Source organism: Channa argus, chromosome 16, assembly GCF_033026475.1.
Source record: "Channa argus isolate prfri chromosome 16, Channa argus male v1.0, whole genome shotgun sequence".
In the NCBI taxonomy this organism is placed as follows: Eukaryota; Metazoa; Chordata; class Actinopteri; order Anabantiformes; family Channidae; genus Channa; species Channa argus.
The window spans coordinates 8,178,125-8,190,283 of record NC_090212.1 but is presented as its reverse complement, the minus strand read 5'-3'; the positions used below and the strand labels follow the sequence as shown (position 1 = coordinate 8,190,283).

General features: G+C 38.1%; 3 protein-coding genes across 6 annotated transcripts; all 3 read right to left on the bottom strand.

Moving 5' to 3' along the window:
- Positions 1-2,821: 2,821 nt before the first annotated feature.
- On the bottom strand, positions 2,822-5,677 carry LOC137101208 (interferon alpha-inducible protein 27-like protein 2A). Its single transcript, XM_067479310.1, has 4 exons — positions 5,439-5,677; positions 5,258-5,287; positions 4,986-5,147; positions 2,822-4,739 (listed from the first exon to the last, which is right to left on the bottom strand). Exons 1-4 carry the CDS (start codon positions 5,446-5,448, stop codon positions 4,654-4,656), a joined length of 288 nt encoding a protein of 95 aa, XP_067335411.1. The 5' UTR covers positions 5,449-5,677; the 3' UTR covers positions 2,822-4,653.
- A 706-nt stretch (positions 5,678-6,383) lies between these two features.
- On the bottom strand, positions 6,384-10,676 carry LOC137101205 (interferon alpha-inducible protein 27-like protein 2B). Of its 4 annotated transcripts, none has more exons than XM_067479306.1 (4): positions 10,535-10,676; positions 6,929-7,180; positions 6,808-6,837; positions 6,384-6,649 (listed from the first exon to the last, which is right to left on the bottom strand). In XM_067479306.1, the coding sequence occupies exons 2-4, from the start codon at positions 7,155-7,157 to the stop codon at positions 6,492-6,494; spliced, it is 417 nt and encodes a 138-aa protein (XP_067335407.1). In that variant the 5' UTR covers positions 7,158-7,180; positions 10,535-10,676; the 3' UTR covers positions 6,384-6,491. The 4 variants fall into 4 exon arrangements, with proteins under 4 accessions (XP_067335407.1, XP_067335404.1, XP_067335405.1 ...); XM_067479303.1 differs by lacking the exon at positions 10,535-10,676 and adding an exon at positions 7,938-10,296; XM_067479304.1 differs by lacking the exon at positions 10,535-10,676 and adding an exon at positions 7,331-7,530.
- LOC137101207 (interferon alpha-inducible protein 27-like protein 2A) lies at positions 10,449-11,621 on the bottom strand. The gene is made up of 4 exons (XM_067479309.1): positions 11,408-11,621; positions 11,227-11,256; positions 10,955-11,116; positions 10,449-10,708 (listed from the first exon to the last, which is right to left on the bottom strand). Exons 1-4 carry the CDS (start codon positions 11,415-11,417, stop codon positions 10,623-10,625), a joined length of 288 nt encoding a protein of 95 aa, XP_067335410.1. The 5' UTR covers positions 11,418-11,621; the 3' UTR covers positions 10,449-10,622.
- Positions 11,622-12,159: the final 538 nt, after the last annotated feature.

Genomic DNA, 12,159 nt, shown 5'->3' with positions numbered 1-12,159 from the left:
CAGTAAGCTGCTGCACATCCTTCTCATTTCTATGTCTCTGCCTCTCCAACCTGGACAAATCCACCTCCCCTTCCTTACTGTCCAATCTAGTCATCATATGCTCTTTTTTTGCCACCTCTACCATCACCTTACGCTGATCTCCATGTTTTTTTTAATTTTTTTCCTTTCGGCTTATGTCCGTGAGTTCAGGGTTGCAACAGCGGATCATTTTCCGCATGTTGACTTGTTTTTTTACGTGGGATGCTCTTCCTGACGCAACCCTCCCCAATTTCTACCGGGCTTGGACCCACACTGAACAGCTGGGGATGGGAATGGGCTGTTGGGGGTTCAGTGTTTTGCCCAGAGACACTTTGACATATAATCGGGACCGGGTATATGTCGAAGTGGACAACTGCCTTACTGACTGAGCTACAGCCCCCCCTTAAGCTGATCTCCCTGTACTGCTGTTTAATTTCTTCAGTCGTCTCAGTGTCTTAGCTAACCTGTTTCTCTAATTACGCTCATGAACTTCCTCGTTCCACCACCAAGTCTCCTTGTCCACTTTCCTCTTTCTCAATGACACACCGAGTACCCTCCTACCTGTCTTCCTCATCACATTAGCTGTAGTGGTCCAGTCATCTGGAGGCACCTCCTGACCACCCAGAGCCTGTCTCAACAACTCCCTGAAAATATTCTTCCTTTTTCAACTTCCACCACTTTGTCATCTGCTCTGCCTTTGTCCTCATTTTACAAACTACCATCCTGTGTTATCTGGCTACACTCTCCCCCACCATACCTTACAGTCACTGATCTCTTTTAGATTACAACGTCGACACAAGATGTAGTCCACCTGAGTGGTTCTACCTCCACTCTTATGTCACCCTATATTCCTGCATCTTCTGGAAGAAAGTGTCCACTACAGCCATTTCCATTCTCTTTGCAAAGTCTACCACCATCTCTCCCTCTGTGTTCCTGTCCCATGTAAGTGAAAGAACCAGAGGTGATCCTCTGGTTCTTTCACTTACATGTCTATTGAAATTTGCACCACTGTCTCAGCTCTGGACATTATCACTTCATCTAACTCACTCCAGAATTTCTCCTTCTCTTCTAACTCACATCCTACCTGTGGGGCATAACCACTAACAATATTGAACATTACGTCTTTAATTTCCAGCTTCAGACTCATCCTGTCTGATACTCTTTTCACCTTTAGAACATTCCTCACAAACTCCTCTTTCAGGATAACTCCTACTCCATTTCTCTTCCCATCTGACCCATGGTAAAACAACTTGAACCCTGCTCCTAAGCTTCTAGCCTTGCTACCTTTCCACCTGGTCTCCTGCACATACAGTATATCCACCTTCCTTCTCTGCATCATGTCAACCAACCTCTAGCCTTCCCTATCATAATCCCAACATTCAAAGTCCCTACTGTCAGTTCTACACTCTTGGCTTTCCTCTTCTTGCTCTGCTTATGAACATACCCTCCTCCTCTCCTTCTTCAACCAATAGTAGCCCAATTACCACCGCCACCTTGTAGGTCAACAGCACCGCTGGCGGTCGTTGACAATTGTAAGAAGTCAGATTCGGTGTGAAAGTCATGATTTGCATGTTTAATTTGGCATGTATTTTACGTTGGATGCCCTTCCCGAAACAACCCTCTGCATTTATCCGGACTTGTGACTGGCACAAGAAGACACTGGCTTGTGCTCCTTGTTTCATTTTAAAAAATAAAATCAGATGGGAAGAGTTTCTGATCTATAGAGTTTCCTCTGTTGTGTACTTATCCAGGAGGTGCAGCAACGGTGGTCCTGACTCCTGCTATTTTGTTCAAATTTCACTGCAGCTGGAATAGCAGCAGGTTCCATTTCTGCCAAATTGATGTTTTGCATTGCTTTGTTTTATGGAGGAGGAGTTCCAGCAGGAAGCCTGTTTGCCTTCTTCCAGTCAATAGGTAAAACTTAGTAGACATTGATATCTCTGTCAACACAATTATCAAAAACCACAAATGGCCAAACAACATCTTTTTAGAAGAGGAGTGACCTTGGTTGAAATTAATAAAGTGGTGAGGTAAAAAGAACCAGTAGGGTTCACTAATACATTAAGGATTAAATGTTCGTCCACCATTAGATGTAATGTTGTCTGATTGTTGCTTTGCTAAAGGGTTAATTTTTTAATTAATATTTCTGTGTAAAAAGGTTAAATAATTAAATTGTTACATATGATTTATAAAGTAGATCTGGTGAGGCTGCTCTAAAGTAGAAGAAGACAAACCAGAAGAACTAGAAGAACAGTAATCTTTTTCAGGAATTCTCAAATATTATTATGTGCAGGTGGTCTGTCATGGTTTGGCAGTGGATTTTTGTTTTTCTCTGGAGGAAGATTAGGATGGATACTATCAACTATAATAATACCAGAAGAGTAAAAACTAATACAAACTCTTAATGACATTTGAATAACTTTGTTCTTATGTTCTGTGATAAATCTCATCTTAAAGCATAATTCAAGGATTAGGTAGACTACTGTAATGAAGAGATCATAAATCTAAAATGTCTAATTTGTCATTAATACGGTTAATAAGCCAGCATGTGATAAAAGTGAAAGATTTACTTGATGTAAATTTTTAGCCCTGATGATTTTTGACACAAAAGGGGCTTTTTTCATCTCATACTGTACTATTCAAATGTGAAATAAACACTATGCAAAATGAAACTAACAACCTATTGTTGTGTTGTCATTATTGTTTTAGTGTATTTGTAGAACTTATCAGTGGATAAAAACATAAATGTAAGTAAAATGTGGACTGGACACTGAAATAAAATAACTCATTTGTAAAGGCATAATCATAGAAAACAATTTTATGCAGTAATTCAGGTAAATGCTCACATCAATATGCTTAGATGCATTCAGTCAAATTGCTAAAATGTTTAGCATCTATAATTTTACCATGTTCTCAGCTTCTAGCATAATATTTGCTAATTGGGAATCAACATGAAGTACAGCAGAGTTTGATGGGAATCTCATTATTATGTACATAGTCTTCATCATAAACCAAATTATTGGAAATTTTGATGCTGCACGAAAACCTAAGAAAAAAACAAAGACACATGTTCCATGTACCAATGATATATGATAAAACACATCTGCTTTAAATTAACCAATGCCTCTAATGCCACAAAGTTAGCAGTGATGGAGCCTGCTGCTATTCCAGCTGACGTGAAACCCATGAAACCCACAACAAAAGGAGCTGCAACTACTTCACCCACTCTGCATGTTGCTCACAGACAAGAGAACAGCAGATGTGGGTTCAACTTAGATTAAGTGTCTTAAAACTGATTTGAAAAAGTAACACAGGTATTTTAAGGTCTTACAGGCTCCCCCTCAATCACCTATTACTGAAACTCAGGCTAAAAACAAACATTAACTAATTACAGCTCAGCTGGACTTTTATTATGATGTCTATCATCAATAGGGTGAAGTGCAAAATACTGCGTTTCAACATTAGTTACCATTGTCAGAGAAACAGTGCTACTTGCCAGGGCCAATGCTTTTCCCTTCTCTGACAAGACAAACCTTAAACCAGGCTGAAATTATACACCACATGAGCATCTGTTTGTTTCTTCAGAAACTAAACTGGGTCACAATCTGAGCTAAAGGGGAGGAGACATATCACTTTATCCATGCAAATCTAAAATAAATGTTACATTGCTTCTAATAATTAAATAATAATTTAAAGTCATTTTGCTGAAATGATTGAATGAAATGTTAACCATTTAAACCTACTAGTTAATCTTACTTAAAGATAAATTAAAGCAGAGATAATGAACCAGTTAACATAATAATAATAAGCACCATTATCATTATCATCAGAATAGCTGTTTGACAATGTTTAGAGGTATGGATAGTGAAATCATCACTTTTTTTTACATAATTATTTATAAGTGATTATTATAAGTGGTGCTCAAACATTTACTCACAATTGTATAACTAAACACTAAGATATTTATCAAATTAATGAAAAACATATGTCAAATATTTGTATTCAAAAACACCGCAACAACATATGGCAACTACAAAGTGCAGTTAGGCGCAACATTCTGCATACCCTTGTTAAGATGGCACGAAGAGTAAAATAGTATTTTTTTATCCACATAATATTTAATGTTCCATTAGCTAACTATGTTTTTTTCATTCTGATGATGAAGGAACATTTGCATGAACTGCATGTGTGTTATGCTCGTATAGCTTTAAGTTAGCATCACCTTATAGGCCATTTCAATTCAATATTATGTTGATAAAAATGTTTTTTGTTTGCCATTTCACAATACACAATTCACAATGCAAACTTTTGCACACAATTATATATTAGCGTAAATTCTAAACTGCAACGTGCTCTGCTGTGAAAGGAATCTGCCTTAAATGAAGAAGCAAAACCAAAAACATGAAGGGCAATATAGCTGCTCCTGCAGCAGCTGCCAATGAAACACAAGATGAGGACAAACATTATCATCTGCTGTAACTGCAGCTTAACTAGACTCGTAGTAAAAATACTGAATAGACTAAAGTGAAACATAATACACATGAACATGTTCATTTTCATTGTGCTGAGATTAGAAAATTAAGCTCAATATGGCATCCTTCTTATATTGGTTCTGCCATGATTTTGAGCTTGATCTCAGATTAGCGCAGCCAGCAGTCCTCCCACTGTTGCTCCAACGCCGGCCACAGCTCCAGTGGCAGCTGTTGACAGACCAGCCATACCTGCAGTGAAAGAACTCATGTTTGAGAAGTGCTACCAAGAACAACTGTGACTTTAATCTAGCAATCAAACTGTAGATGGAGAACAGGCTGAAATTCTCAACATGTTCTCCATCTGAAAAATGACATCAGTGTTTCCTATAAATTCCAGGATAATTGGACTAAAGGATTTGGTGTTGTTCACATTTTAAGAAAGTAGCTAAAAGAGTTCCAAGGAGTGTAATGCCCTGTCCTTCTCATGCTATTCACCTGCAGACTGCAACACTGCCACCACACTCCCTGCTGCTACTCCTCCTCCATTAGCAATTGCAGCAGTCGACATCATGGAAGCAGCGTAGGAGCCTGCTGCTATACCAGCTGAGGTGAAACCTATGGCGCCGAGAACAACCGGTGCTGACACCACAGCACCTCCTGGACACACAAAAAGAAGGATAAAGTATTTGTTCTGCAATACATAACGTGTGGATCATGCATGATTAAAATGTTTGCATGTTTACAGGTGATTTATAAAGTATTCTTACCGGCACCTGCTGCAACAGCCACATATGTTACTGAAATACAACACAGAGACAACAATTATCATCTAACTATAGTTCAACTGGGATAAATAAAAGGACATTTGCTGTAATGACAATCGACATTAAACAGTCATTTTGCAAAGCCAGGTATTATCAATATTATCAAAATAACAGTTTTACTCACACAGTCCCATTCTTTGAGGCTGAGCTGGGCCTTTTATACTGTAGGAGGGTCAGGTTATCAGCTGTACTTTCTGTAGAACTGAAACTTAATTCAAGACTGTGAGGAGCTGAGACTGGGCTGGGCCTTTTATACTGGAGGAAGGTCAGTTTGTCACATGTAGTTTTTGAGGAAATGAAACTTATTTCCAACCTGAACAAAAGAGGGCGCCACAGAGTCGAGAAGCTCTATTTAACCCAAATAAACTTCTAGATAAGAAACACTGTTGTTAAACCAGTTTAGTTTCCTACAAACATGCACATTAAAAATGAAAATAAAAAATCTCTTCTTTTCTAATTCGCTGATTCTAGGTGCAATAAAAATTTTAATGTCTGAAATCATAATATTGTTTTTTAGCATGCAGGACATGGAGCTAATTTCAAAATAAAAGGTCTTGTTGCCATCTAATACAGTAATACTACAGTAATAGTACAGTAATACAAACTTTTCACCATAGGAATACTAATATTCACTTTAGTTTTAGCATAACATATGTTGAGTATGTTGGCATTGGGCTCAAAGCAGTACTGTGCCTAAGTACAGCCTCACAAAGTAGAAAGGCAGGAAGAAAGTTAGTTAGTTTCTGTTAAACTGTGAAACAGAACATCAACATCCTGACAGTGATACTAAACTTTGATGCTTTGCTGCACTAAAACATGTTAAATGCCACAGAGAAACTAGTTCAAATGACTTGATTCATACCACCTGAATTACCCACATTACCAGAATGACTTGCATTGATCTGGTTGTTGCATAGCTTTAGCTATAAGTCACTCACAGTGATTTATTAAGTCATGCAGTCACTCACTGTCAGTTCTTGCTCTGTGATGGAGGCAGCTTCAATTCCAAACCGGGAATCTCAGCACTTACAAATGGAAACATTTACAGATAAGACGTTGGACCATGAGGTTGCAGAGCTTAAACACATTTATTGCTGTAAGTGAACACAGATTGCAACTGTTTTCCTCCTTTGCTCAAAGCCAAAACAATTTTACTTCATCTTGTTCATTCATTCATTCATTTTCTGCGGAAGACACTAGCCAGCCATCCCACTCCTCCTCCATTAGCAATTGCAGCAGCTGACATCATTTTAGCAGCGATGGAGCCTGCTGCTATACCAGCTGTGGTGAAACCTACAGCCCCCAGAGCAACAGGAGCCAGGGCCACACCACCTACTGCACATGGACAAGAACACAGAAGAGGACACTGGTTCGAACGATGACAGGTTTAACATGTAAATTAAAAACGTAAACACTTACAAACAACAACTAAATTATTAAAAAAATAAAACAGTGGGAAAAAAATAAAGGCCAAAGGCTTTCCACAGTCTCACCTGCTCCTGCTGCAATGGCAAGAACTGTCCCTGAAACACAAGGTGAAAAGTCAACATTCAAAGTCAACACATGCGGCGGATGAAATGGTTTGTTACTGTACTGAGTTTATATGAAACATACCAAGACGACCAGGAGGATCTGCAGGAGGATCTGCTGGAGGATCGTCTTTTCCTCCACCACTCCCTGCTTCTGCTTCCCTGCTTCCTGTTCCTGGATCTGCGTTGCCTTCGTCTCCATTTTTCACATTAGTTTCTTCTTCTTTTTCCTCATTGGTTTCTTCTGTGGCTTCATCCTTCTCTGGCTCTTCTGGTCTTTCCTGATCACTGTCTGTGTCGCGAATTTTCTTCATGTCCTTTCACACTGTCCCTGACTCTGTGGTGTAAGTTAGAGAAGTTTGAGTGAGTTTTAAATATAACCAAATTAGTGACTAACCCATCAGTGTTTGACGGTGCGGCCACCACAAACCACTCCTTTAAAGATAAGCAAAAGACTTATCAGTCCCATTTTGTGATAAAATATTACCATGCGACTGATTTATTATAAGGGTCTTAAGTCATGTAATTTGTCCCAGGTTTAATCTAACAGCAGCAGTTAAACATTCACCGGTTAGACACGGTGCTGCTACTCCAATACCCACTTTACTGAAATACGACACAGAGACAACAATTATCGTCTAACTATAGTTCAACTGGGATAAATAAAAGGACATTTGCTGTAATGACAATCACCATTAAACAGTCATTCTGCAAAGACAGGTATTAACAATATTATCAAATAACAGTTTTATTCACACAGATCCATTTGTTTTAACTTTTTGATGAAGTGACTGAGGAGCTGAGACTGAGCTGGGCCATTTATACTGGAGGAGGGTCAGGTTGTCACATGTAGTTTTTGAGGAAGTGAAACTTAGTTCAAACCAGAACAAAAGTGGGGACCACAGAGTCGAGAGTCTCTATTTAACCCAAATAAACTCCTAGATAAGAAAAACTATTGTTAAACCAGTTTAGTTTCCTACAAACATGCACATTAAAAATGAAAAAAAAAAAAATCTCTCTTTTTCTAATTCGCCGATTCAGCTAAGTGCAGCTAAGTCACTCACAGTGATTCATTAAGTCATGCAGTCACTCACTGTCAGTTCTTGCTCTGTGATGGAGGCAGCTTCAATTCCAAACTGGGAATCTCAGCCCTTCCAAATGGAAATATTTACAGATAAGACGTTGGACCATGAGGTTGCAGAGCTTAAACACATTTATTGCTGTAAGTGAACACAGATGTCAACTGATAGATTTCAATTTGTTCTTGTTAATGATGAATCCTCCGTGCACACAAAGGTTAGCTATGGAGTTCCACAAGGCTCTGTGTTAGGACCAATACTTTTTACTTTATACATGTCTCCTTTAGGCAACATTATTAGAAAACACTCCATAAATTTCCACTGCTATGCTGATGATACCCAGCTATATTTATCTATGGAACCAGATGAAAATAATCAGTTAATAAAGCTTCAAGCATGCCTACAAGACATAAAGGCCTGGATGTCCCACATTTTTTTACTTCTAAACTCAGACAAAACTGAAGTCATGGTATTTGGGCCCAAAAATCTCAGAGACATGATGTCCAACCATATCTAGATAGTATAAGTCTGGCTCCAGTACTACTGCAAGGAACCTTGGAGTTATTTTTGACCAGGATTTTTCCTTTACCTCATATGTAAAACAAATCTCTAGAACAGCCTTCTTCCACCTACGGAACATTGCCAAAATTAAGAGCAATAAAGACCTCATAGCACCATATCATCCCAGTAGACCACTTCGCTCTCAGAATGCAGGCCTACTTGTGGTTCCCAGAATTTCCAAAAGTAGAATGGGAGGTAGAGCCTTTAGCTATCAAGGTCCTCTCCTGTGGAACCAGCTCCCTGTTCAGATTTGGGAAGCAGACACCCTCTCTACTTTTAAGTCTAGGCTTTAAACATTCCTCTTTAATAAAGCATATAGTTAGTTATAGTTATGCTGCTATAGGCTTAGACTGCTGGGGGACCCACCCCCCGATGCACTGAGCTCCTTTCCTCCTCTTGACCATCTCTCCTCTCCTCTCACCCCGCAATTGTCACCACTGTATGTCATTAACTCTGTGTGTTCTCTCCCGTAGTTGTCTTTGTCCTTCTCTGTCCCCCTCTCTCTGTCCCTTTCTGCAGGTGTCCACAGCTTTGAAGCTGTGTGTCTTCCAGCGTGCAGCTACTGGTCCTACCAATCTGCCCTATGTTTTGTTGTTGCTTTTTGTTGCTCTGTTCTTTTTTCTCTTCACTTTCCACTCACCCCAACCGGTCAAGGCAGATGGCCGTCCACCCTGAGCCTGGTTCTACTGGAGGTTTCTTCCGTTAAAGGGAGTTTTCCTCTTCACTGCTGCATATGGCTTGCTCCAGGGAGAACTGTGGGGTTCTCTCTATACATCTTTATAATCTTGACTTTATTCTGTAAAGTGCCCTGAGATGACTTTGTTGTGAATTGGCGCTATATAAATAAAGTTGAATTGAATTGAATTAAATTTTCTTCATTTGCTCAAAGCCAAAACAATTTTACTTCATCTTGTTCATTCATGATTTTTTTCAGGGCAGGTTAGTTTCTTAAGAAACTAAACTGGGTCACAATATGAGCTAAAGGGGGACAGCTAAAAGGAGACATATCACTTTATCCATGCAAATCTAAAATAAAATTAACATTTAATTCAAACTTTGCTTCTAATAAAAAATTTAAGTAATTTTGCTGAAATAATTGAAATGAAATATTAACCATTTAAGCTTACTAGTTAATCTTACTTAAAGATAAATTAAAGCAGAGCTAATGAACCAGTTAACATAATAATAATAATAATAATAATAATAATAATAATAATAATAATAATAATAATAATAATAATAAGCATCATTATCGTCAGAATAGCTGTTTGACAATGTTTAGAGGTATGCATAGTGAAATCATTACTTTTTTAACATAATCATTTATACGTGATTATTATAAGTGGTGCTCAAACATTTACTCACAATTGTATAACTAAACACTAAAATATTTATGATATTAATTAAAAACATATATAGAAATATTTGTATTCAAAAACACCACAACATAACATATGGCAACTACAAAGTGCAGTTAGGCGCAACATTCTGCATACCCTTGTTAAAATGGCAAAGGGTAAAAGAATATTTTTTATCCATATAATATTTAATGTTCCATTAGCTAACTATGTTTTTTCATTCTGATGATGAAGGAACAATTGCATGAACTACATGTGTGTTATGCTCGTATAGCTTTAATATAGCATCCCCTTATAGGCCATTTCAATTCAATATTATGTTGATAAAAAAGTTTTTTGTTTGCTTTTTCATAATAAGGGGATGCAAACTTTTGCACACAACTATATTTTAGTACAAATTCTAAACTGCAACCTGCTCAGCTGTGAAAGGAATCTGCCTTAAATGAAGAAGCAAAACCAAAAACATGAAGAGCAATATAGCTGCTGCTGCCACGGAAACACAAGATGAGGACAAACATTATCATCTGCTGTAACTGCAGCTTAACTGGACTCGTAGTAACAATACTGAATAGACTAAAGTGAAACATAATAAACATGAACATGTTCATTTTCATTTAAATGTTTCATTATTGTCAAGGGAACAGTGGAAATCACTCTGCTTAAGATGTGCTGAGAATAGAAAATTAAGCTCACTTTAACTGGAACATCCAATAAAAAACGAATATAACAATCAATATGGCATCCTTCTTATATTGGTTCTGCCATGATTTTGAGCTTGATCTCAGATTAGTGCAGCCAGCAGTCCTCCCACTGTTGCTCCAACGCCGGCCACAGCTCCAGTGGCAGCTGTTGACAGACCAGCCATACCTGCAGTGACAGAACTCATGTTTGAGAAGTGCTACCAAGAAAAACTGTGACTTTAATCTAGCAATCAAACTGTAGATGGAGAACAGGCTGAAATTCTCACCATGTTCTCCATCTGAAAAATGACATCAGTGTTTCCTATAAATTCCAGGATAATTGGACTAAAGGATTTGGTGTTGTTCACATTTTAAGAAAGTAGCTAAAAGAGTTCCAAGGAGTGTAATGCCCTGTCCTTCTCATGCTATTCACCTGCAGACTGCAACACTGCCACCACACTCCCTGCTGCTACTCCTCCTCCATTAGCAATTGCAGCAGTCGACATCATGGAAGCAGCGTAGGAGCCTGCTGCTATACCAGCTGAGGTGAAACCTATGGCGCCGAGAACAACCGGTGCTGACACCACAGCACCTCCTGGACACACAAAAAGAAGGATAAAGTATTTGTTCTGCAATACATAACGTGTGGATCATGCATGATTAAAATGTTTGCATGTTTACAGGTGATTTATAAAATATTCTTACCGGCACCTGCTGCAACAGCCACATATGTTACTGAAATACAACACAGAGACAACAATTATCATCTAACTATAGTTCAACTGGGATACATAAAAGGATATTTGCTGTAATGACAATCAACATTACACAGTCATTTTGCAAAGCCAGGTATTATCAATATTATCAAAATAACAGTTTTACTCACACAGTCCCATTCTTTGAGGCTGAGGTTGTCAGCTCTACTTTCTGAAGAACTGAAACTTAATTCAAGACTGTGAGGAGCTGAGACTGGGCTGGGCCTTTTATACTGGAGGAGGATCAGGTTGTCACATGTAGTTTTTGAGGAAATGAAACTTATTTCCAACCTGAACAAAAGAGGGCGCCACAGAGTCGAGAATCTCTATTTAACCCAAATAAACTTCTAGATAAGAATTACTATTGTTAAACCAGTTTAGTTTCCTATAAACATGCACATTAAAAATGACAATAAAAAAATCTCTTCTTTTCTAATTCGCGGATTCTAGGTGCAATAAAAATTTTAATGTCTGAAATCATAATATTGTTTTTTAGCATGCAGGACATGGAGCTAATTTCAAAATAAAAGGTCTTGTTGCCATCTAATCCAGTAATACTACAGTAATAGTACAGTAATACAAACTTTTCACCTTAGGAATACTAATATTCACTTTAGTTTTAGCATAACATATGTTGAGTATGTTGGCATTGGGCTCAAAGCAGTACTGTGCCTAAGTACAGCCTCACAAAGTAGAAAGGCAGGAAGAAAGTTAGTTAGTTTCTGTTAAACTGTGAAACAGAACATCAACATCCTGACAGTGATACTAAACTTTGATGCTTTGCTGCAGTAAAACATGTTAAATGCCACATAGAAACTAGTTCAAATGACTTGATTCATACCACCTGAATTACCCACATTACCAGAATAACTTGCATTGATCT

Bases quoted from the DNA above. Each gene is read 5' to 3' on its own strand.
- LOC137101208 (XM_067479310.1), bottom strand. The intron at 5,148-5,257 runs GTAAGAATACTT...TTGTGTGTCCAG, and splicing joins GGCTGTTGCAGCAGGTGCCG to GAGGTGCTGTGGTGTCAGCA. The intron at 4,740-4,985 runs GTGAATAGCATG...CTTTCACTGCAG, and splicing joins GGCAGTGTTGCAGTCTGCAG to GTATGGCTGGTCTGTCAACA.
- LOC137101205 (XM_067479306.1), bottom strand. From the start codon at position 7,157: ATGAAGAAAATTCGCGACACAGACAGTGATCAGGAAAGACCAGAAGAG. The intron at 6,838-6,928 runs GTATGTTTCATA...CTTGTGTTTCAG, and splicing joins AGATCCTCCTGGTCGTCTTG to GGACAGTTCTTGCCATTGCA. The intron at 6,650-6,807 runs GTGAGACTGTGG...GTCCATGTGCAG, and splicing joins TGCCATTGCAGCAGGAGCAG to TAGGTGGTGTGGCCCTGGCT.
- LOC137101207 (XM_067479309.1), bottom strand. The intron at 11,117-11,226 runs GTAAGAATATTT...TTGTGTGTCCAG, and splicing joins GGCTGTTGCAGCAGGTGCCG to GAGGTGCTGTGGTGTCAGCA. The intron at 10,709-10,954 runs GTGAATAGCATG...CTGTCACTGCAG, and splicing joins GGCAGTGTTGCAGTCTGCAG to GTATGGCTGGTCTGTCAACA.